The sequence below is a fragment of the Lepisma saccharinum genome, chromosome 14, assembly GCF_977018435.1.
Source record: "Lepisma saccharinum chromosome 14, izLepSacc3.1, whole genome shotgun sequence".
In the NCBI taxonomy this organism is placed as follows: domain Eukaryota; kingdom Metazoa; phylum Arthropoda; class Insecta; order Zygentoma; family Lepismatidae; genus Lepisma; species Lepisma saccharinum.
This window is the reverse complement of record NC_139242.1, coordinates 70,627,584-70,652,602: the sequence shown is the minus strand read 5'-3', so window position 1 is coordinate 70,652,602 and position 25,019 is coordinate 70,627,584. Positions and strand designations below refer to the sequence as shown.

General features: G+C 39.6%; 1 protein-coding gene across 4 annotated transcripts in view; it reads left to right on the top strand.

Annotated features, from left to right (window-relative positions):
• MICAL-like (protein) overlaps window positions 1–25,019 on the top strand; it is a 269,708-nt gene that overhangs the window by 193,262 nt on the left and 51,427 nt on the right. For 3 of the 4 annotated variants that reach the window (XM_083135879.1, XM_083135880.1, XM_083135878.1), the window contains one exon: window positions 9,346–9,530. In XM_083135879.1, the coding sequence (XP_082992005.1) occupies window positions 9,346–9,530 (185 nt within the window). Of the gene's footprint in view, window positions 1–9,345; window positions 9,531–20,757; window positions 21,044–25,019 lie in introns of those variants that run through there. The other variant, XM_083135881.1, reaches the window with a different exon arrangement.

The window sequence follows — 25,019 nt, the reverse complement described above, 5'->3', positions numbered from 1 at the left end:
ACAGGCACATGGTGCAAGGACCCCTGCCGAAATAGATTTCTAGATACGTGTCTGCTCCTATGGAAACCTTACACGCTAACCTGTTTGCGGACCGCACTAGTGTGTGTGTTTTGCACACCCAAGTTTAATTACTCCAAGTCAAACGCTCTAGTTCATCCCACGGTGTGTAATTAGCCGCAAACGAAGTTGCTTGAGCATCGCGGCGACCTGCTTGCAAGTGCTCATGCACGCACACACACACACACACACACACACACACACACACACACACACACACACACACACACGTGGTCGTTTGCATGTTGTTTACGTAACGCGGGGAGGTGTGGGAACCGACCTTGGGCAGGTCGCCTACGCCAAAGATGGCGATGCCGAGACCAACAGGTTCAACCAGATGGTGTTTCCTTGGTCGCCCTCCTTCCAGGTTCCTCCGTTGGGGTCAAGTGATGAGTAACACTGACCTTCACAGGTCCTAACAAAACCTTGCTTTGTTTATTAGGTTCGCTTGTACAGTCAGGAGCGATATTGGGTTGTAGTTGGAGTACGTACACTATCCTTTTAGGCAGGCAACCTAAAATGCACAACGTGATGGCACGTGCTGGGCGGAGCACTGTTCAAAATCGTTGGACGTTTTATTGCACTGCTTCCTTGTTTATTTCCTACCATTATTGTTACGATGAAAAGCTTCTTGAACAAAATGCAGATAAGATTACACTGGTCTACAAAAAAAATATTTATGAATGTTACAAGAACAAAACAAGCTGTTTCTATAAGTTGCTGAGTCCCTGAATGCAGATCTAATTTCAGAATTTCTTCATCGGGCTCAGATTTCCTGTAAAAATGTTTTTTGTATTTTCCTACCTCAGCCTATGTTCTATATGTATTGGTCGAAAGGACTCGCTTTCACAAAAGTGCTACAAACGTAAAAGGTAATAAATCTGTGTCAGTATACAAAGGAATGAAGTAAATGAGTAACATCAAAGTGTATAAACATACCTAAAATTTTTTCCTTCCCGATTTCGTACGAAACTTTGCCTCAGGAACATCTCTTCGAAATTTCCAGCAGTAGTCGGACAGCATTGGGGCACTCCATTTGCCTTGATACCGCTTTTCCATTAGAGCAATGTCTTGGTGAAACCGTTCACCTTGTTCGTCACTAACGGCACCAAGGTTAGTTGGGAAGAAGTCCAGGTGATCATTCAAGAAATGTAATTTTAGATACATGTTGCATCCCATGCGTTGGTATGATCTAATTAGTCCATGTACAATATCACGATACTTCTCTGCTTTATGGTTGCCTAAAAAGTTTTTACATACACTTGTAAAAGACAACCATGCCATTTTTTCAACATCTGTTAATTGGTGAATGAAATTCTCGTCATTCATCAATTCCCTTATTTGAGGCCCTACAAATATTCCTTCTTTAATTTTGGCATCGCTGATTCTTGGGAATTTCTGTTGCAAGTACATGAATCCACGTGAAGTTCTGTCCATGGCTTTCACAACGTTTTTAATTAGTCCAAATTTTATGTGCAGAGGAGGGAGATACACATTTTTTGGGTCAACAAGAGGAGTGTTCGCCACATTCTTCTGTCCAGGCACTAATTCACAGCGAAGAGGCCATTTTTTCCCACAATAGTGATTTTTTCTGTCTCTGCTGTCCCACTCGCATAAGAAGCAGCAATGCTTTGTGTACCCAAGCTGCATGCCAAGCAGAGTTGCAATTACCTTCAGATCTCCGCATATATCCCATTTGTATTTCTCATATTGGATATTTGTCAGAAGCTGTTTCAAGTTCTCATACGTCTCCTTCATGTTAACAGCATGAGCAATTGGTACTGATGGGAATTTGTTTCCATTATGGAGAAGTACAGCTTTCATACTAACTTTGCTGGAATCGATGAAAAGACGCCAATCGTGTGAACTGTAATCATGGCCAAGACAATCCATAACGGATGAGATGTCATTACAAAAAACCATGTCTCCTTCGTGGGAGAAATATTCTGAGAAAATAGTATGGCCTTCACGAAAAAAACACACTTTCGTATCGCAAGCGAGGGGATTCCAACCTTTCAGTCGCGAAGCTAAAAGTTCAGACTGTTGCTTAGACAAATTTAAATCCCGCGTAAGATCGTTCAGATCCCCTTGTGACAATTAGTGTGGCTCCATTGATGAACCGGGCACTTTAAATGTTGGGTCGGCAGTTTCTTCACCTCTTGCACTTTCTTTCCCGTGTTGGTCACGACAATCGTCTTCACTCACAGTCACATTCTCAGGAGGCTTTGGTACCGGCAATTCTTCATTGTGACATACAGGTCTCATGGCTGATAGTAAATTTGGGTACTGCACAGTGTTCCTTGTTTTCGACGTGATTCCAGCTATTTTGGTCAGTCAGAAATAACAGTCTGTTGTGTGATCTGATGGTTCCCTCCAAACCATGGGACCAGCATATGACATGTGACGTGATCCTTTTAACCAGCTTGTCAGAAGTGTAACACAGATCAAACAGCCCATGTTATGTCTTGGTCTCCAACTTTACACCCAAAATAAAGTTCGTATCACTTCTTTATAAGAGGGGTAATTTGTCGCTTTTTTCACTTAAATGTCAACTCTCCACATATATAACAAAATGAATTGGGGCTATTTACGCGGGTACAAGGCATTTTCTTAAGCACTAACTCTACACACAACTTCTGAAACTTCGAATCACAACCTAATCAAAGGCAGTCACTTCCCACTTTGTCAGAACTCACATTGCTGAGACGCATGTGACAACAAACAACACTGCGAATCTACGTGTTCGGACATGACTCATCGACAGTGTTGCCATGCCTCTCTCTTATTCACGATTTGGTTTGTTGCTATTGGAGGAAGGTCCCTGGCCTTAGGGACGTGCTGGTCATTCTATGGTCATATAATGACTGTTATACAACAATATCTGTAGAGTAAATATAGGTTAAACCACAGCCCAATAGGCAGAATTTTCATGAATTGCATTAGGTACAGGTTAGTGTGTAACACAAAAACTGAGCCCGATAGGAAAAAACTGATTTCATTTTCGAAATCAGCACCATCGACTTACCTTAGAACACCATTCACATTCCTTGTAACAAATTTCATGTTAACCAGTGTTATCAAAGACTAGTCCGCTCTTTCATGTTCAATCGTGTATGCCGATGGAAGGCAATGTCCAGAAAACCAAATGCTATAGCGTGGAATGAATGCTAGAAAATGGACGCCGACACTTGCTTTGTCCAAGTATCTAACTCGTATTGTACATATACTTTCAACAGTGTCATTATCCTCCTCACCCAAGATCCTTGTATGGTACATTACAATGCAAGGGTTTATTCTGCGATTGGGTGTTTCCTGACAGCGGTTTGATGACAGATTTAAATTCCAAATCCTCTTTCCTCAGTGCTTCTCCCAACTGTAGGATTAAATTGAAGGGAGCGGTTAATCGAATCTTGAAGCCTAGTTTAACTGTACGGTGCGAGTGTCGTTTAATAGGAAATTCGTTGCGTAAATATATTTTTCAAAGAGTACTAACTTCTTGTCATATGAACATACATACCTGTTATTGTTCCACGCTAACAAACATTGTTCAAAATTAGAGAGAAATAATGTATTTCGCCACAACTCTTAATTTCCGCTTTGTTTTATTTTTGCCAAGTCTCACCCGAAACAATATTCGCTACATTTGGGCATGTAGCTTGTATTATCAAAATTATATTCTTCGAGTTAAGATGTGCCTTAAAATGGTATCAGTTCAGAAAAATCCAGTTACTAATGGGATGTGACAGTGGAAAGGGGTCTTAACTGGAATACAATATGGGACGATTACAGAAGAATAAGATAAAATACATTCCTAGTGTTGTGTAGTTTTTTCCCTTCCAACCATATTCTTCCTTCATATTTCAACGGTTGAAAACCACACACGATTTAAAGTAATTTTCCACACTTACGTTGATTGCTATTCTACTTTGTTAAAGTATGACCTCCAACTAGTTACCAAAAACTTGTCACCAAAGGTTCTGGATTCTAGTCTTAACCTTAGCATGAGTGACATGTCTGTGAGTGTGCCTTCGACAATTTAATCTTGTCATCGTTAGCCAAAAGTGGCAGAAATGTGACTGCCTAGGTAAATAAGAAAAATGCAAGTGCAAGACATTCAGTGAGTTTCAAATATGTCCACTTGCCCATACGAAAATAAAGGGAACAAAATTCATTTTCGCTGCAGGGTCGGGATGCATTTATTATTTACAGCACGGAAATCCATAAGTGTCTAACCACAGGAAAATTATCTCTAGTGAAACGAATGCATAATTACAGTCACACAACATATGGAACGAGAGAACAGTTTCGACCCAACACTTACATTTTCGGTAACTGGCAACCTGCTACCACGTAGGGTGACATTTCGGAGGATGAAAGAACAGAAAAGGAGCCGTGAAATATATCAAGAAAGGCAACTTCTAATGAGCGCGGCAAATGCCAGTTATGTTATCTCGTTGTTAGCTGCAGTAATGAACGCCATGCACTTCCCCTCCAACCCCATAGATGGCAGTTAAGTTTTTTTCAGGGCTTTCATTGCGGTTCGCGCTTATCTCGTATAACTGCAGGCAGCCAACCAGGCAAACTGCCTTTCATTCCGCTTCATCGGTCGATTGTAATACGGAACAATGCTGTGGCTGCAGATAATTGCCCGTGAAATTAAAAGCTTTCGCGCCATTTTGCCCTGCGCAGCGGTATAGCAAGAGACATAACCTCAACATAAAATCCTTTTCAATAATAACAGCTTATTGTTTTACTTTTGGAGTAACAGCTGATTGTTGGCGGTAGATTTTATTAAAATTTTTATTTTCCATTGTTTCCAACACACAACTCACTTACTTCCCCGTGGTGGAATCTTTAGTGGTTTAGTTGTACTGATTAGTGTAGCTTTGAATAAATTTCACTTAACTCTGTTTGTAACAAGTCATACCATCCGATGTGCATACCAAATAAATAAAATAAGGAGAATTAACAAACTTTCTGCAACCATTTTAATAATTGTCTTACATGGATTTTATTTTTGAGAATTTGTTCCAAATATTTCCCTATTGTTAAGAAGCAAATAACTAAGGTCTAATTGATATAGGTGTAGTATGTCTCCACATTGGAAGAATATACAGTAAGTGTGATATGTATGTATGTTTCAAGTTCTTTATTTGTGTATCTTTTCTTCACTTTACTTTCTTGGTAACCACGTTAGGTAAGGTTAGGTAAAGAAAATAGACAAAAAAACAAGGTGTGTGTGTTTTCTTTACCTTACCTAATCTAACCTAACCTAACCTAACTCAACCCAACGTGGTTCACAATGATGTATCGAGAAAAAAATGTGGAGGCATACTGCCGTGATTAAATGTGGAGACATACTACACCTATACCGGTCTAATTGCAGAATGATTCGGATCCACTTTAATCTGTGGGCCCTGTCCCTGCCTGAATGTTTCTATTTGGCATTATGCGAAAACTAAAATAGCAAGCGAATTAGTGACTGGTCTCAGTTTTCGTTAAATTCATCAAATTTCCTTCATAAGCCCACCAGAATTTGCAATATCTTTCTGTTTCGCAATCTGTTATTCGTGAAGAACGTTATACTGGCAATGAGATAAAGAATGTAATTCCCTTGCGTTGTTGTTTCTTCATACAACAACCATGCAGTTAAAGAATTTTACTTTTATATATATAAACTTGGTGGTATCCCGAATGATGGCACTGAAGGAGAAAGAGTGAAAATGTCAGTACTGTACACCAATATTCCAACCAAAAGAATCTCCTGTCCACTGCAATGTTTACCCCGGTTCTGTTCGAGTAATGGCCTTGCCTTTTCTGTGGACACAATGGTGCTAATGTTGCAGTTTTCTTGTTGTGTGATGTCGTAATGCATATTGCCATAACACTTTCTCGCGCGCCCACTTCTGGAGCCATAGGCAATAACAACGCATCAGTCGACGGATATATTCCTCCAAGCCCAGTGGATCCAGTCACCAAGCGTGCAGTACTTGAAACTATCCGGGACACGCTACAGAAAGGAGATGCTGGCATCTGTATTCACACCGTACCTTCGAAAATCCATGAGGTGCTCCTAGGTACGGCTTTGTATTGACCTTTTCCGGTGGCGTGTCAGCACTCACGTTCCAGAGAGGTTGTTCTCCAGAGGACATGTAGATTGCATGCAGTTGCTGCGTAGTAGCGGTCCTCGCAGGATTGTATGCACAACCCCCTCCAGTTACAATGCACTACGGTGGCGTGGTGGAGTCGTTGAACTCTTTACACACGGAAAGTCTTGAATGTTTCCGGCACTGGTGGTATGCCCTTGCATGTATTCTCCGAATCTCACGGAATAACAATCTTTGCTGACTTTTTCTGTGAGTATTGGGATCTTCCGAGTTGTCGATTTCTTGCACAAATAAACGAGTTGGAGTTGATATGTTTACAAAGACACACGAGAGAGCGTCCTTGTTCACAGAGACATATGATGCATATTTTAGATTAAAGTAAATATATTGTCCAAATTGGGACACGTATACTCGTTTTCAAGAATTTTCCTCTTCTTTGTGTCAAAATATTAAAAAATAACCGATATTGCGTGACTATGAATGAAGGACACCAAACAATCCGAAACATTGTTATTGTACTCTTGTTACAAAGACCGAGGGAAATGTCCTTCCGCCAATCAGCGACGTCTACGTCCACGTGCCAGCGACAGCAGCATAGTAAAATAAATTTATTCAAATTATAATTGTCCTGCGTAGAACATGCAAATACTATAGCTATCTAAGGTACTATTTTAACATTTTTAGAGCATATGAAGACAATAATTTGGCTAAATCTATATTAGATTCTGTCTCCCATTAATTCGGTGAGAAGGCTGCCATTTTTTTTTTCATTATAGAGTTTCACCGAACAAGAACCACTGCGTAAGAAATTTGAGTGCGAACAGTTTTATGCGTGCATTATCCTACAAATTCAGGCTAAACTGGACCTGTATTAGAAACTTATTTGGTATAGTTATTCAGAATTTGAAATGGTAGCATGATTTTCACTCTTGGAAAGGTTGTTTCTGAGGTATATCGAAACACCGTTTGTATTATTATATTATAATTAATTTACAGTATTTCAAATATAAAGCAACAAATAACTTACCTAATCTAACTAGGGAAGAATACATTTTAATCTTCGTCGTCAAAACCCCGAGCTAAATGAAGTCACTTGAAACCTCTTCTAAATAAGAATGTGAGTCCTCATACAACAAGTTGTCCTCTGTAACATCCAGTACATTACTAATGCCATATTTCTAAAATGATTTAACCACTCCACTGTCTTAGTTTTCAGAACGTCCCAATAAGTTCTTCTTGAGTATCGTCGTGTAAAACGCTCTGTCTTCAGGGCTAGTTTCAATGGGGAAAAAGTGCGTCTCACACGTAAACACACGACGTCAATATATCTCGCCTGACAAAACTTTTCGATTTTGAGCCCTCCTTGGAAACTTTTCTGTCAAAACGTTCTCTGGCCTGATCTCTAGGCCATCGTCCTGATCATGCACGCTACAAGGGTGGATGGATCTTTATTCTACTGCCTCATCGTGTGCGTGTGTTGCATACCGTGATTTTCGTTTGTCGCACGTTTGATCCCGACGGGTGGGAGCGCTGTGCACATTGCAGAAATCCCACGCGTTTCTTGAAACGGCAAGAATTATTCATGTGGGATCTCTTCCCACAAACCTCGCTCGCTACTGACGCAACAGGTGGATGTATACTTCGCAGAAGTTTCCCTCGGCTACTTGCTTCAAATCACCTAGTTGCGTAACCCGGATTGTAATAATGTCATTTTCGTCCTACGGTGGCTGGAAAAGAGTAAATATATTCAGCAGGTTCTGCCTTTCGAGACATTGTCCTGTCAATCCGTGAAGCCTTGACCAGGCTTGACCGTATAATCAATGAATGTTAGTTCATCTGACCATTCCATAGCTCCAATACTCAGTCATCAATCCCCTCCTCCTCAGTACACGGGTGTGGGTGAGGAATATCCTTTGAATTACGAGAGGTGGAGAAAAACTGATCTGCAGAAACTAATTTTCCCAGTGCTTGTACAGGTTGTTCACCAAGGTGCATGCATATCCGATGTTGCTTTTTTTTTCCCTTCCCTAAAGCCTCACATGATATAGTGCTAACTCTGTCGTCTTGTAATCAAGGGGTCCCAGGTTCGATCCCCGTTGGAGGTTCAGTACACAGTGGTCTGGATCCCACTGTAAACTGTATATCCAGTCCCGATAAGGCTATCTGAGCATAGAGTGGACCCATAATAAACTTTGACTCATTTTACTGCCGAGAAATGTATTATGAAGTCAGTTTTTAAATTCGTTTTTACGATTCATCGCATTATGCACTCCTATGCTATCACTCTTTTCGGAATACCTGCAATTAATGCATGCAAGACATATCACGAATTACAATTTGCCTGCAGTTAAGTAAATTATCATTGCCGTTTCTTTAAAAAGTAACTTTCACAGAGTTACATTTCAAAATGTTTAACTGTGACTGTTACGTCTTTTATCTTCACGATATGAAAGAACCACTCAGATGAATAATGAGTGATCGATTTGGTTTATTTTTCTGCGCGTTTGTGTCACTTTGGCTAATCGCGAAGATGACTATATGATGAAATTGATGAAGGGGCCCTCGCAAAGAACACTCATGCCCAAGCCGGATTCGAACATAACCATCAAGAATTGAACTTCATAATAAATATACCGGGTGTCCCAAAAGTCGCTTGACCGAGAGATAAATATTTGTATTGAAGTACATGGGCAGCATTTTGAGCAACTCTTGTAAGTTTTTAAAACAATGTGTAATAAATTCTACTACGTATGAAATAAAAAAAAATATTGTTGATTTAATAATACAAGTATTGTTTTCAAATACAAATATTTATTTCTCGGTCAAGCGACTTTTGGGACACCCGGTATATTAACTCATAATGTCGATATACAGCTATAATAATATACTTACAGGAGACACATAAGCACGTCCTTAGATATATTGCCATGCACAGACTATTGCACAGCTACCAGTTCACCATGCATAAGAATACATTTTAAATTTCATGTTACGATATATGCGTAAACGATTTACAGAAACTGTCCGTTACTTTTAAAAAACAAGTTTCCAAAGGCGGTGGAAAATTGCCGAAAAGACCCAGAAAGTCTTTTGCTGCAATGGTAGGTTTTACATTATATTGCATATTGAATACTAGTGTAGAGGCGGAGGCGTCTGAAATTAACTTCCATTGTTCTTGCAGAGACTTCGAGAGCCTGGACAAGGAGAACGTTCTGCGGAACAATGAGCTGGCGTTCAGAATAGCGGAGCACCAACTGGGCATTCCCGCTCTCCTGGACGCGGAGGACATGGTGGAGTACGAAGTTCCTGACAGACTCTCCATTCTCACCTACCTCTCCCAGTTCTACCAGGTCTTCGCAACGCAAGGTGAGTCTCTCATGTGTGTGCCTCATTGATTACTCGCAATGTACGTATCTTTGCTAGTTGGGGTATGTAAGCTCGTGAAATGCTGGTTTTATTCTCCATATTTTTGCATATTTAACATATTTTAGCTATTTTCGCATGAAATTTCACATATTTTGAAAACAAATCCTACTATTACTACATTTCCCTTTTATTGTGTTACCAAATACCAAAGGTTTTTCATTCGTCTTTGTTCTGTTCTTTTTGTACGCTCTGTTTATTTTACATCTTGGCAATACACAATACATCTTTTATTCTAACATTCTTGTCAACAATAGAGAATGCAAGCCCAAGCTTTCGCGGCGAATACATTGCATATTTTAAATATACAGTGAAATCTCGTTAATCCGGACTAATGACCGCGGTTTAACGAAAGTCCGGATTAACTGAAATAACCTAAAAGAACAGTAGGAAGTGCATTAAAACTCCGTTTATAGCAAAAAAAAAACACGTTTATTATGGTGTATTTATAGGGCATAGGCCTAAATAAATACACTATGCAGTACAGTAAAATGTAATACGACAATGCAGTGCTTCTAGTCACATTTAAAACCTTGCATTCTGCTTTTTTTCCCCTTTTGCCTGTCCGGATTAAGGGAATTCCGGCTTATCGGGGTCAGGATTAACGAGCTTTTACTGTACTTCTGTTATTTCATGCCGTATTGAATACAGTTTCAGTCAATATAAACATGTCTTTAGGAACAACGGGGACAGATTCACGTTTCACCACTTTTTTAAAAAAAGTGCTTCAATTAATGTTAAGTTAGTGTAATGCATTTTATTTAGCTAGGTAATGAAAGATAAAGATGATTGAGGTGAAACGGATTTACAGCGAAGGAAGAAAGAGTGACGGAATGGAGCAAAACCACACCACGGTTTGCTCCATTAGAAATGTGATTCAAGAATAAAATAAGTAGACATGTAAACCAGTAGTCTGCGAAACAAATTCTGTTCCTACTCTCTTGTAGAATTAGGACGTTTTCAATACACTGATTTGTACTGTGTATGCATATACTTCTCTGACCTGAATAAGGGTACGAAACTACTTAACCTATTGCGACAAAAGAGGACGTAACCCACTAAAAGAATTAGGGTTAGTTCATTTCATTACATGTTTATGTGCAATTTGAAAAAAATGAGGAAAACTTTCGGTAGTTTCATATCCTTCAATGACGTGACACATGTTGTTGTTGCAAAGCGCTGGTGTTCGGTATCCATTCCTTTTATGGCCTCATAACCATGCTAATAAACCAAATAAAAAGTTTATATTACATATAATAGCGGTAGATGTTTTTTTACGACGAAGTGGAACTGATTGGAACATTCTCATGCATCGTTTCATTCGGTAGCAAAAAAGAAAAGGGAAAAAAATATTTATATGACGATCATTCACCGATGTAAATTTGTTCAGTGCATTCGTTGCTTGTAACTGGGTAACCTCGTTGCAGCGGTCGTAAACAATGCACTGGCGAATCAAGGTTTTCCATGCGATGCAGTGTTGCGAACCATAGGGCAGTATTTCAATACGCAGCGGTTTTTATTTGAGCCTCTCTCGTGAAGGAAGAGACGGGTTAGAATAGAATAGAATGGTCTTTATTTAAGCAGGCGTGTTTCGGCCTCATGGGCCGTTAATACAACCAAACTAAAAAAAAATAGTAAAAATCTGTTTTAAACGTGTTCCATTTTAGTGATTTTCTGATATCCACACCTATATGATCATCTAAGTTGATCCACATAACTTCTAACTGCATAGTGAAATAGGCACAACAAGTTTATATACTATCTTTCCTCCATCAACATATTCTAACTGATGGTTCCCAAGTTTTTGAAGACCACCTTCGATTTGTATTCATACTCGTATTAATTCATCAACATTCTTCCTTTACCACAGCAATTTGCAAACTCCTCGTATTCCTAAGGGTTATGTGAAGGCAGCAGTGCCTCTCCCCCAATGTCAATCAGATAAAGCAAATAAGGATCAAAATGGGACATAATCTCTCCCCTTGATTTTATCCATAAAAAGTACACGAAAAAAATAGAAAAGATGCAAGATTGTAAAGAATTAACAACAGGAACCACAGTAACAGAGATATATTTTCGTTGTATCATCAATTGCGAAAGAGAAATAGATATAGCATGTTTTTGCCAGGAGACAAATTTATTTTTTAGTAGTTGTAGCCATGGACGTCCGCAGGATTTTTTCCAGGGAGGGGCAAGGAAGGTATTTTTTTTCCAGGGGGGTCAAACAAGGTAAATTTCCCCCAATAATAGTGTTGTTCCCTCAAAAAACATTGCTTATATTTGAATTTATCATATTCATGCAATAATTAAGACATATAATTGTGGCTGAAATGAAATTATATGTTACAAATATATATTTTTTGGTTGACTTTCATTTTCCAGGGGAGGCCACGGTCCCCCCTTGCCCCCCCCCTTCCGGACGCCCATGGTTGTAGTGATACACACACTCATTGGCACAGTCCGTACATAAAAGTACCCTTTCTTACAGCTAAGGGCAGTGCACTGTCTGTTAATTATGTTTTTTCATTCTTCCTACAGTTAAGATATTCTATTTGCATGTATTGTCTTTGCCTTTATTTTGCTCGAATTATATTACACACCTGTATTCTTAGTTAAGGAATATTCCTTCCATCTTGAGACAAGTGCAATGGCATCCATCATTTTTAATAAAGTAGCTGTATTTCCCAGTGAATACTGAATCGAGGCAAGGAAGATACACACACAACGCAAATGTGACAGTTGACACAAATATGTTGACTCCAGCAACACATGAAAGTACATAATATGCTAATGATGCACTTTTGCTGCATCAGAACAGACACAGAAATGCTTCAAAGCTCTTGATACAAGTGATTGACTTGAAAGGCATCAATTGAGAATATCAGGCACATTTTTATTTCAAGGAAAGTAAGATTACACGTTTAATGGTATCAATTGATGCATAAAAAGTGTATCAACCTTCTTGTATTTCGGACTCTATGTATAGAAGATTGTCATCTCATCTGCTTTAAAATATCCTTGCATGTTAGGCATTTGCCATTTCGTTGTGCGTGACGGGTTGTCCTCCTGCAAGGATGCAGCGATCGATTCAAATTCAAAGCTAGCATCGATGTATTGTTTTTAGGTGGAGACTCGAACCCACCTTTTCCTTACACCGTACGCATTGGACATGCTCCCCTGGTGGCATTGTCGGGAAAGGAGCTGGCAACGCTGATGTAGTCCATCGCGACCAAACCACGCGCGAAATCGGAGCAGCGGCATTCACAGCGCTGTTGCAGAATACGGAAGCAAACCCGGTTACCTAGCGAAGAATTATTTCCATTCGGCCCGATATTAATCGGAAGGACTTTCACCGCTCCTTGCATAATACGCTCATTAACACCTTCGCGTGCGGTGCCATTGATAACGTGCGTTTTCCTCCGGGTACCTTGGGACATGCGCCTTCGTGGCGGCAATACCCTTGAGAATTTCCCACGGTTATGTGGAAATCGGTGGAATGTAGCTGCAGATGTTTGATCTGTTTGCATTTGTCGTTCGAGTGGGCGTGGAATAATTTGCTTCCAGAAATGCACTTTTATGAGTAACTCATTGCGGAAGTTGATTTTAAGTACTCTAGTATTATTGCCGTCAGTTTTGTAGCTGAGGCCTGCCTTACGAAATCCTCAGCTGCCATAGTTAAGGATCTGTAACGATCTCATTAATTCAGAGTCGAATTCCTTCTCAGTTGCCGTTGGCATTGGAAGTACATAGGAAAAATAATTGATCGCAAAGATATACCCATAATATTTAATTTCGTACCTTAAGGACTAGAATCATCTTATACTAGGCATTTTCCAAACACGTGTTGTGTATTAACAGTACTTGGAAAGTTAATACTCTGTGGTTTGGTTATCCTCTTTAACCATGACAATATGTGGGAATAGTACGAGGGAGAGTCGAATGCAAATCTTAAATACACGACAGAAAATTTAGTAATGCTGTATGCAGCTCAGATTTATCAACTGTTATTTACAAAAAGACCTCATAGCTGCAACACTGATCAAGTGAGCTTCAAAACGCCTTTTTTTTTTTTTTTTTTTTTTTTTTTTTTTTTTTTTTTTTTTTTTTTTAAAAAAAAAGATTGGATCTCTTTCACACATCAGCGAAGACGAGCGGGTTTTTGCCCTAAAGCTTAAAATTTATCGAAATTGTCTGTCAAATGAATATTCAATATTTCTATGCATGCTTGCCCCAGCAGCATGTTTACGACAATGGAAGTTCGACAATGGTCTTCAGTTCGAGGCATGTGGTTGGAAAGACCTTCGCAGTGGTCCGTGAGTAACTACATGTACAGCAAGGATTCTTCTTCTTGAGATACACGGGGAATACAGATATACTCAGACTTGAAAATATATGGGTCTATTCAAAAGTGCAGCCAAAGCCAATTTGTGTAACTCTGTACATGCAGAAATATACTAGATAAAAGACAAATGAAGGTTTTTATTTGACTCTCCTTCGTATATTATGAAATCAAGTGTATTGAAATTATGTATATTCTCTCCCGTTCATATTTGCTCTCACCACAACAGGTATTGTATTAAAACCAACTCTCTCATTGCCACAAAAGCGAAGAAAACCTTCCATCGACCCTTGTCATTGGCTAGATAAATCCCAACTTACTCATTTCCTGCAGGTCTTCCTTTGATGATTTAGCACTATAAGAGGGCATGCCTGTTTACAAAAATGAAGTCAGGATAGATCCTACGGAATACAAATACAAATATATATATATATAATGTATATATATATAATGTATGCAGTGGACATATCAGCACACGCATGAAATACCAAAGGTGGCCGCGGTGGCTCAGTCGGTAACGCGTCTGACTACCATGCTAAAGGTCCCGGGTTCGATCCCCGGCCGGTTCAAATCCGGGAACTTTTCTAACGGTGGAAGCGGCCCCGGCGCCCACCCAGCGTCGAATAACATGGGTACCTGGGGGAAACCCTGGGGGGTAAAGGCGGTCAGGGGCGTGATGCTGATCACATCACCCCCACTCACGACCGGATCAAGAAAGTGTGGGGCGTTACCCCCGCACCCCCTATACGCCTTCATGGCGTGGTGCTATGCACAGGGGAACACTTTACTTTTTTTTATGAAATACCAAAACTGATATCTGAGATCTAAAATTTCCATACTTCGATACAAGCTGATGGTGTATAGGACACTCAGCTCATAAAAATACAGACATAGGACAGCACACAACTCCACCGAAAATATCACCCCTTCTTGCCCACACAATAAAAGTGTGAAGTATATCTGTACCGAATAACCGAAATATATCAGATTCCAGTCTTATTTATTCGTTTACATTCACGGAGGATATTTTAATGAAAGGGTGAGTAAAACCTATAGTGTGTCACAAAGACAACGTCAGAAAGAATTGGGATGGCGGACAGTCACATTAAATATGCCCCGGGATACAAAAATGTGTATTTGGTGTAAAGTAATAATTATTTACCTAGGTTTTCATTCTGGGTAGGCGGGGTCTGTCGTCACTGGTCTCACGTAACATGGTTAGATCAGCCTGTAATCCGCGCCCCCGGTTGTTGTGCATTATACATAAGTGAATTTCTGTTTACTTTCCCATGGGGGAGCGTGTTGTTTTCGAAACCCGGCATGCGACATGGGAACTTCCGTCAACCTGTTTTTTTTACCTTCCCTGCCGGCCAGAACTGGGGTGGGACGTGGCGTTGCGTTTTCCCACATCCACTGTCGCGTTCGGAAACTGAGAGAAAAACAATGGCCATTGTATGTAAAATCCCAGCCACGAGCAGCATGATCCGATACTTGGTGCAGCGCCGTTTCTAATTACTTCTCGATTATGGTTTTGCTTCAGAGGACCAGGCTTTGTAGACCTGTAAGGAGATTCAGGGTACGTACGTGTTTCTTTTCGTCTCTTGTCCGAAATATTTTTTTCCTCTAGTATACCTACTAATTTTGTGTTCGTATTCTCTATCTACAAATATAAATTTTCACTGTAGTCCAGAAAGCCAAAATAAGCAGCTGTCGACAACCGATAAGGTTATACAACCGATTACTCGCTCTATTGGATAAGTAGTTTGTTAAGGCATAAGTGAGAGTATGGGACACACACACCACACAAAAAAGTCACCATTTAGACCAATTTTCCATGGATCATCCACTCCACAGTCCTCGTGAGGTAATCAAACGACCATGAGTCTTTTTATGGTCCAACTTTTACACCATAGACATAGTATTTGGTTAAAGAAAAAAGCGGAAGGGGACTGGACGGACAATCTGAATTTGTAAACACGAATGAGTGCAGGAACACAACAATAAGCTTACGGTTAGTGCATGATCCGAGACCTCATCACTGAAGACACTTGAGAATAGAATGCACAAGTAGGTTAATCGGGACTTGGGATGCAGTTGCAGTTTTTCAAGTGCAATCCGAGCAGCTATGTTCTACAACCGAGGATCCATCCTGGACCCCTTGATTACAGCGTCACCACTCAGGGACGCTTACATTTCTTCATGTTACCTGCATCGTATATTGCCCATTGATTGATATCGTTATTTGTGTCGTCTGCCACCGTGGCGTTCTCATTGAGTTATAAACTTCCTTTTAATCCATATTACCTAAACAAGAATAGGTCTAGATACACCGGGAAGATATGGACACTACTAACAAGAGAAGTCACAACCATCCCCACCCCCTTTTCTTTACAAAATTTCTGGACACACCACTGTATCGGTATAAATTGCAGACCTTTTTTTAGCTAGGCGTTTAACTTATTCCATAACAACAATAAATTTCCATGACCGTCCATTGCTGTTCATAGCTTCCCTTTTCCTGCGTAAAACCGTAGTTTCTGTTCGCTCTGTTATCTTGGTCACCCACTGCGACTGGGATGCAACTGACAGACCATCAATTTCCACCGGTTCTCCAATTCCAATCTTGCTTTCAGCGAAAATTATGAACCTAAGATTACGGACCACCTCATTTTTTTTCACAGTTTCCGTTCTTACCTACTTCTCGCGGGACTCCCTGACAAAGGAGGAAGACCCCTCCTACACCTGATTTATTCCTCCGCTGGGTCCGCTGCAGTCAATAAACCCTGCCACATCAAAGGGGCTGCTCCACAGGAAGCTGGAGATTTCCAATGAGGATACATGATCCACGAGGCGCCGCTCTTTGTGCCTGCCTGACAATGGCCACGCAATGCAAAGTCCTTCCCTTCGTTTCACAAGAGGTTGGTTCCTATGGTCATCCACGGAAGGGCCATCTCTTCAAAATGTCAATCCCCGAACTGTCACAGCAGGGCGTTCGAGTTCTTTCCAGTTGCAGCAGGTTAGTTTCGCAGAAGGCAATACATTATCTATTTTTCCTCCTTTAAACAACCTCTTTGTTCATGGTCACAAGGACAGGACAACAAAGAGCTGTATTGAAGAACTGCCGTAACCTGTCAAGTCACTTTTGTTCAGTGCAAGTGGGCGCATATTTAGGTACAATGACATACTTCTGTTTGGATTACTGTGGCTATTATGCATTTGCAGCTTGGGAACGAGTCACAATTCCCGAAGCCTCCTATCAACAATCGAGTTACTGACATCATCTCAACCTACCGCCTATCGCTAGCCTTCTTGTTCACGCATTTCACTGTTTGTAGGCTCGCTAGCTAGATTATCCCAATCCACTGGAGATGTTCCGAAGACAACTAGACGTGACGTGTTCTTATTCACGACAGACAATAGTGCACATCAACGCGCCATTGCGTAATACTCTGTCTGTGAAACCGTTTTTTGCGCTTCTTCGATGTCGTGGTCAACACTATCGCAGGCCCTCCCCCCGGCCACTGCCGCCAACCTGCTTGACATTAGGTAAAACAATTTTGTATTCTAATTTGTTTGAGGTGAAAACCTGAAGAGTGTATGTTCACAACGTTCATCTTATTATTTTCCTGTAGTTTACGGTTATTACAAGCATAAGAAAACAGTTTTTCTTTGTGACGTTTCGGGAGAACACACGCTCCTTTCATCAGACATTTATTTTCATTTTGACTAAAGATACAGTTATAACAATGGTTAGTAATTTTTTAAACAAAAAGAATCTGTTATATAATGGATGTTGTCAATGTTACATTGTTGTAATATAGCAACTTAACTGTGGAAATAGCAGTCTGTTTTATTTTTATTTCAGATTTTTTTTTTTTATGAATCCCAAATATCATCAGGTAATTCAAATTCATCATTGTTTTCACAAAGTCTCTTGATGTTTTCTGTTACATTAAATTTTAAAGATGGTGGCTTACTCCTTTTGTGAAAAAGAAAACTCCATACTGGATCTATGTTACTATTTTCATTATTTAATTTATTCCAGTGTTCTTCTCAATGAACGAAGCTTCCCAGACATTCAACTCTGTGTTTCCCGTTAATCTTTTTAAAACCCTTCTCTTTTTAATCAAATGCTTCCCTTCGATGATATGAGTTGACAAACCTGTTCTTGGGTTTAGATTTATAATGTCCAAATCGTGTTCGTGCCATCTTATTGCCATTTTCCTAGCTGTTTGTCCCACATAATCTTTTGAACATGAACAAATTATATTATATATTCCTGTGGTTTCCACATCTGGTAGAGAGTTTCTCATTTTGAATTCATTAAATGTACATTCCAAACTTCTTGGTGATCTAAAAACAATTTTGAAATTAAAACTTCTAAAAATTTTTGCAATTTTATGTGAGAATCCCTTGTGGAATGGAATGCACACAAATTTCTTTTCAACAGATTTTTCATCTTTGTCTGTATTTCTCTTTTCCTTTAGTTTTCTTGCAACTTGTTTTTTGATTTGGTTTATTCTGTTAGTGTGAAAGCCATTTTCTTTTGCTATATTAAAGAGCCTTTCTTCATTTTTGATATCCTCATTATTAGAATAACTGTTTTCTTATGCTTGTATAATACCGTAAACTACAGGAAAATAATTCTATAATGCAAGCAATGCGTACATACAAGAAAAACTATTGTTCATCTTATTTATGAGCAAAGCCTAAGCAGCGGCAAGTGTTTAGAAGATTAGACTTTAGAAAGTTCTTTCATAGGGGGCCTTCTTTATCTGTGCCTTCCCTGACCCTGTTACAGCCTCTCGTATGACAGAAATCTGTGACTTTGACGTCATCATCCACATTCCTTCCACATCTGCGTCAAATATAAACAGCGTCAAATATAAACAGATCCCAAGTTTTGGGAACGAAGAGGAGTTTTATTGCTTCGGCCGGGTTAGGGTAGTTCCTATGATTGTTGTGAATATTGTATATTATAACTTGTATGATATAAATATCTGTATCATCAAAAATAGGGTGTGTGTAGTAAGGGATGTGTCAGTAGCAACCATTACTTCAAGAGATGACCCCCGACACACCTAATTTACCTTCATTTAATACTGTTAAACTTTTGGAAAATGGACTTGGTTTACAAAGCTCCCCCCCCCCCCCGATAACCCGTGCCTCCCCCTGGAAATCAGTTCTAGCTACGGGCCTGCACTATCGTTTTATAATCAAGGAATCGCGAGTTCGGTTCCGTCTGGAGGCACAAACCCCTGCAGATCGGATTCCTCTTTAAACTCTTATGTTCAGTTTGCAACGTCCCCCAGTTGGACACTAGGCGTTACAAAGTTAGTCCGCTGCTCCTTGTGTCGGGAACATGAGAATCTTTGCAAATCATCAGGGCTTGCTGGGTAGAAAGAAACACAACATGGTTTTCAAAGCTAACCGCAGTTTTATAACCACTTATATTTCATAATCACATAGATTTCCTGTTGTATGTGGACTTACAAGCAAATGTACAGATTTACTTACGTTTGTTTGCTTTATCTGAAGAGGCGTAAGGAACAATCCTATAGCATATCAAATCACAATCACTAAACACAAATGCATATATAATTAACGTTGGACAAGACAAACGTAAATACACGTTTCTGTACTTAATTATTAACTAGTACCGCTAGAAAGAAACTAAATTAATGCAAACCAATAACACTATTCTGGCATTTCATTTTCCCGTTGCCACATGGTTATTGATTCCTCTACTTTCGCCTGTTTTCCAATTCAGTCCGTCGTCAGGTGAAATACATTCAGGTGGGTTCACTTCCTCTGCTGAGATGAGAAAGTGACGTCAACACGAACAGATTATACAAGTTCCAACCACAACTGGATCAATCTAACTATAGTTGTCTGTGACAGCTTGCACATTATTTGAAGTAACAAACATTTTAAAAATCTCCTTACAAATATAAAACCTTAACGCTCAGGTTCGTTACAAGTTCCGATTACCCTATCTGAACGTATTTCGTCAAACTTTTTAAAAACAGTTTATCTCTAATATAAACACCTACGCCATTGAAAATCCTTACTATTCGCCATGAGGTTCGGTTCTTTGGTGGATTGGCGACGTGGAAGCAAATAGCGCTTCAGTTGTTGAACTGAAAATAATTAGTCTGACATTTGCGGTGTGGTGAAGAATCTAGGCACCCTTATTTGGAGCAACGTGTTGTGGTGGTTCTTCGAACGCATTGAGTGATAGACTCGCAATCTCGCCCTCAGTTTCAGGTTTTGATCATTCATTCACATCCAGTGGCGTGCTCAAGGGGGGTTGGTAGGGGTTATAACCCCCCCCTTTTGGCCCAGCATTCGTAAGAAAAGAACATCAAATGTAGGAAAAGATGGCAAAATGAGGGCACACTACCAAAATAGTGTTCGTAACCCCTCCCTTTCGAAATCCTGGGCACGCCACTGTTCACATCGTTAGCCAACTCTGGCAGTAAACAAACAGCAAATTTAAAATCGAACCGAAAGAGGTACAAATGGACCCCAAAATAACTAAAACGAATGCACATACAGAATGTATATGTTCAATTATGAGGTTGTAGCCCCCCCCCCCCCCCCCGATTTAAAGAACGGCACCATTACAGGCGCTCTCTTTGTCACAGACCTCGCATTCACGATAGCAAATGTCCCGTGCAATAGATTATGAAAAGGCGCAAGCAAGCGTTTCCGGTTGATGGTGGTACTTCCGTTCTAAACGACAATTGCGGAGAGCAGAGGGGCGCTATCACATCCGCGCTTTCTTGTTGCAAAGTTGCTTGATTTCATCACGGTGATTGCACGGCATTTGTGTCGTGGTATGTAGTTGCTTTTGCCCTAGAAAATGCACCTTAATGACTCATTACAGCCTTCTTAATTTTCACGTGAAAGCTCTTGATCGGCCTTCAACACAGGCAACAATGAAATACATTTTCCGCCCGCTGGTCTTCAGTCTAGAAATAAGAAAACACTTCGTGGCCAATTCCTCGTATGCAAATACCGTTTAGTGTGTCGTGATTCATCTGACTGGCGACTTTGCAGTCCAGTGTAGGTGCTTTCTGTAGTCCTGGATTGAACATGCTACGCCATGAAGTACGTAAGTGTTGTTAGTGTGTACAGTTTAGTTCAAATTTCAACTTTTTTTGTGGGCCTTTAGGGACTCCTAACGCTTAGATTTTGCTTTCGGCATGGACACTTTGTTTCCACAAGCCATTCTCACACTCTGCTTGAATCTTTCATAGATCTTTTTGCATTCTCAGTTCAGGAAGGCTGCAGATGGAGTCTCGCTTGGTCCTTAAAACCGCAGCCTTAAAATGGCAACTGGTAAGACACGAATTTAGATGCTAATAACTGTTGACCAAAAGGAAAATGATTTCTCCAACAAAGAATAAAGTTGGTAATGTTTTCTAATGATAATTATTATTTATTAATTTATTTATTTGAAGTAGGGTTGCACTTAAGCTTACAGTTTACTTTACATTTATTCTGTGACTATAAAAACAACTGTGCCCTATATTGATTAATGTACAGTTATGCTAATTGTTTATAAATACACAGAATATGGAATATTATATATTTGAAAAGCATAAGAAAGAAAAGGCAATAAATAGTTTTGCATCTAGCATATGTGAAGGAGGCAATGGGATAATGAAGCATGTATAGTTCGAGGCAGTGAATGTGAGGATATAACAAATTATATTTCACGTTGATCCACTTGACAAAGACGCTATCACAGTTGCATGACCCATATTACGGTGAGAGTTGCATCTTCTAATGAATCCCCTTTCGGTATTGTTTTGAAACTTATTCCCCAATACGAACTAGCCAAACCGACAACAATATTCAAAGTACGAAAACTGTAGTGTTCACATAAGGCTTATCACATTGACATCTCTTTGGTCATAATATTCTTACTGTGAAATTTACTTCGAAGGCCATGCAGTATGTACAGTTCGTAATTTACATATTCGTGTGCGAATTAGGATATATAGACGTGCACTATTTATGTAAAATAATCATAATTAGTAGACTCTTCAACCAGAGAAAAACTTTTCCCCTAATATACGTATATGTACTGCCTGAAATAAACAGTTGCACATCAAGTGAGCTTTTTACTTTTCCCGGCTTCATTTGGCATCGCGCTTCTCTATTCTGATTGTTAGTTGAATGGGCCTGATGGTTTTTAAGGACCGTCCTGAAATAAGGAAGCTGCAGATTTATCCTGAATTCAGAACTGAACTAAGCAGGCCCGTAACCAGGATTTTTTTTGAGGGAGTTGCCAGATCCGTGTGTATATATACACATACATACACACAAAGGTGGCTATTTTTGGGACCTGGGGCAACTGCCCCCGACTCTTTGTAATTCTATGTTTAGAAATTAATATATTTATAAATTATATTATATGCATTAGCAATTATTATTACAATTAAGAATTGTAAATGTGAGGTAACCCATAGCCCGCTCAGGAGATTTTCACCTGGTAGCCAGTAACGGCAATTTGGTGCCAAAACTGGGGGCAAGGACAATTTCCTTTCTCTTAGTAGACAAGTTTTGGTTTTTGTCTTAGGTCCACTTTTATGCACAGATAGACTAATTGGGGCTGGACCTACATTTCAAAGTGGGATCCAAACCACTATACATGCCTCCACCGGGTCTTGGTAAACAAGCTTTAGCATGGAGAAAGCCATAGTACAGGAGCAAAAGTGGAAATAGACAGAGGGAGGGGCAACTGGCCCATGTCCCTCCAATCGCCCCAGCTGCTGGGATTGCAGACCGCACAGGCTTCTGGGGACTGCCTCCCTAGACAAACACATTCATTTATGCAAGGACAAAATTACAATTTTTACAAGTTTGAAAAATCTTCGATGTTATTTTCGTAGCTTTTTACATGTTCACATTTTAAATTTTCATGGCTCGAGGGGGGGGGGGGGGGTGGCCCCCATGGCCCTTCCCCAGGGTACGGGCCTGGGACCAAGTACCATGTGAGATTGATTTTACATCGACCATTGTTTCTCGTTAGGAACTTTCGATAGAGATTGATTTTACATCGACCATTGTTTCTCGTTAGGAACTTTCGACAGGGGCAGATACCCAAACAGAGAGGTCACGCTCAAATAAATGACACAACTATCTGTATACCAATTCCAAGGCTCTGTGCATCATGCTTCATCATTGGTCGTTGGTCTCGTATATCGCCAGCAGTAGGACGCCAAGTCCTCGAGAAAGAATGGATTCGAGTCCCTCCCAGGACATAGGTGTCTTTTATCGTCACGGCTACACAGATAAGGTGACGTGAAATGAAGAAAATGTAATAGCCATACCCCATTTATATTCTTCTCTTTTTATTTATGTCTGTATTTGTTCTTCTGGTTTAGACATTGGAACGAGATATTGGAAATGCACTTGTAGCAATAATGGTAAAAAATGGAACACCTGTTTTTAGATATTCCTTGTAACCGACAGTTCACGTAGGGTTACCAGACGTCCGGGTTTTCCCGGACATGTCCTACATTTTAGCCTTATGTCCGGCGTCCGGGAGGAATTTGAAAAATATCACAAATGTCCTACATTTCGGCGTTACATAATATTAATTAGGAAAATACGCGTTTCAGTTAAACAAAGAGTTACAAGTCTATTGACTGCACTCCCAAACTCAATAGTGAAATTTATTTTGATTCAGTCATTACCCAAAATGAAAATAAAGGTTTCTGCTAGAACACTGGGGCCACATTCTGATGATGTCGCTGTTCAGTGCGTGACTGGAATTTCTTGCCTTGGGGTTTATTACTGATGGAACAAGGTGTTTCCCATTTATTCAATACTTTGATCACAGTCTGTGCTTTGATTGTGAAGCAGGTGTTGTATAGAATAGAGTTATTGAACTAAAAGCTACCCTAGAAGAAATTTATGGAACCATTTCAAGTTATCGTAATTGCTGAATATTTGTTTGCAATTCCTGCTCATAATGAGAGAGTACTTTCATTACAATCAGCACAAAGGAGTCACGAGAGAAAAAATATTTTCAAAAATTCTGTAAAAAGTTTGGTTCTGGGGTTCAGCATAATTTCAAAGTGTTCGACTGTTTAGTCTATCATAAATATATTTTGACTAATTTTGGTAAAAATTGGCTCCTTTGAAAAGTGTCTGTTAAATCAAGTAGGAAGAAGTGTATTGTGAAGTATTGATTGTAAGTTTGGAAATTTTGTGTTTAAGAATTCATTAAGAAATCATATTTTTTAAAAAGCTGAAAATTTAAAATTACTTTCTAATATGTTCTGGAAATGTGTATTATTTATTGTGAATGTTGTGTGTCCTACATTTTGACTTACAGTCCTACATTTTGGGACATTATGTCCTACATTTCCCTAATAGCAATCTGGTAACCCTAAGTTCACGACGTTCCTGAAAGTTCGTTAAAAAATGTTTTGTCGTTGTTACCAAATTAAACGTGAATTTTTAAGCTATTTCGTTGAACACGTGAAGATTTTGTTTTAATAACAGTAACGACACTCCTTTCCAAACACTGAAGAGAATTTCCACTTTTTTTGGTTCTTAAAACCAAAATGCCTTAAGGTGAGGAGGGACAATTTCGCACCAGGCATGCATTTATTTAAATATCGTCGGAATTGGCATGCTACTAAAGAAAATCCACGGATAATTTGAGAGTAAGAACCACTTCCACTTGCAACATGGGGAGAAATTCATAAAGTTGATTATTAAGCTAGATTCCATGTTTGAAAAATGTGATGAATACGTACTTACAGAATCCCATGTATTCCTTATGGAGAGACAACTTCAAATTGAAGTTACGTCTAAACAAATGGGAGTTTCGACTATTTCTAGCGCAAACATCATCTTCAATGGATCCTTTACCCGATCATATATTTTTTTCCGCCATCGGAAGTTTTGATATCTCCAAGAAAACGAGTAAAATAATTCTCCTATAAGCGTAATGCATTTCTCCTTGCCTCCTACAGACATCCTGGCAGTGTTGCCAAACCTGATGTGCATAAAAGAGCTACATTTCACCAAGAGCTAAAGATGACTAAAGGATCTAGATTAACGAAGGC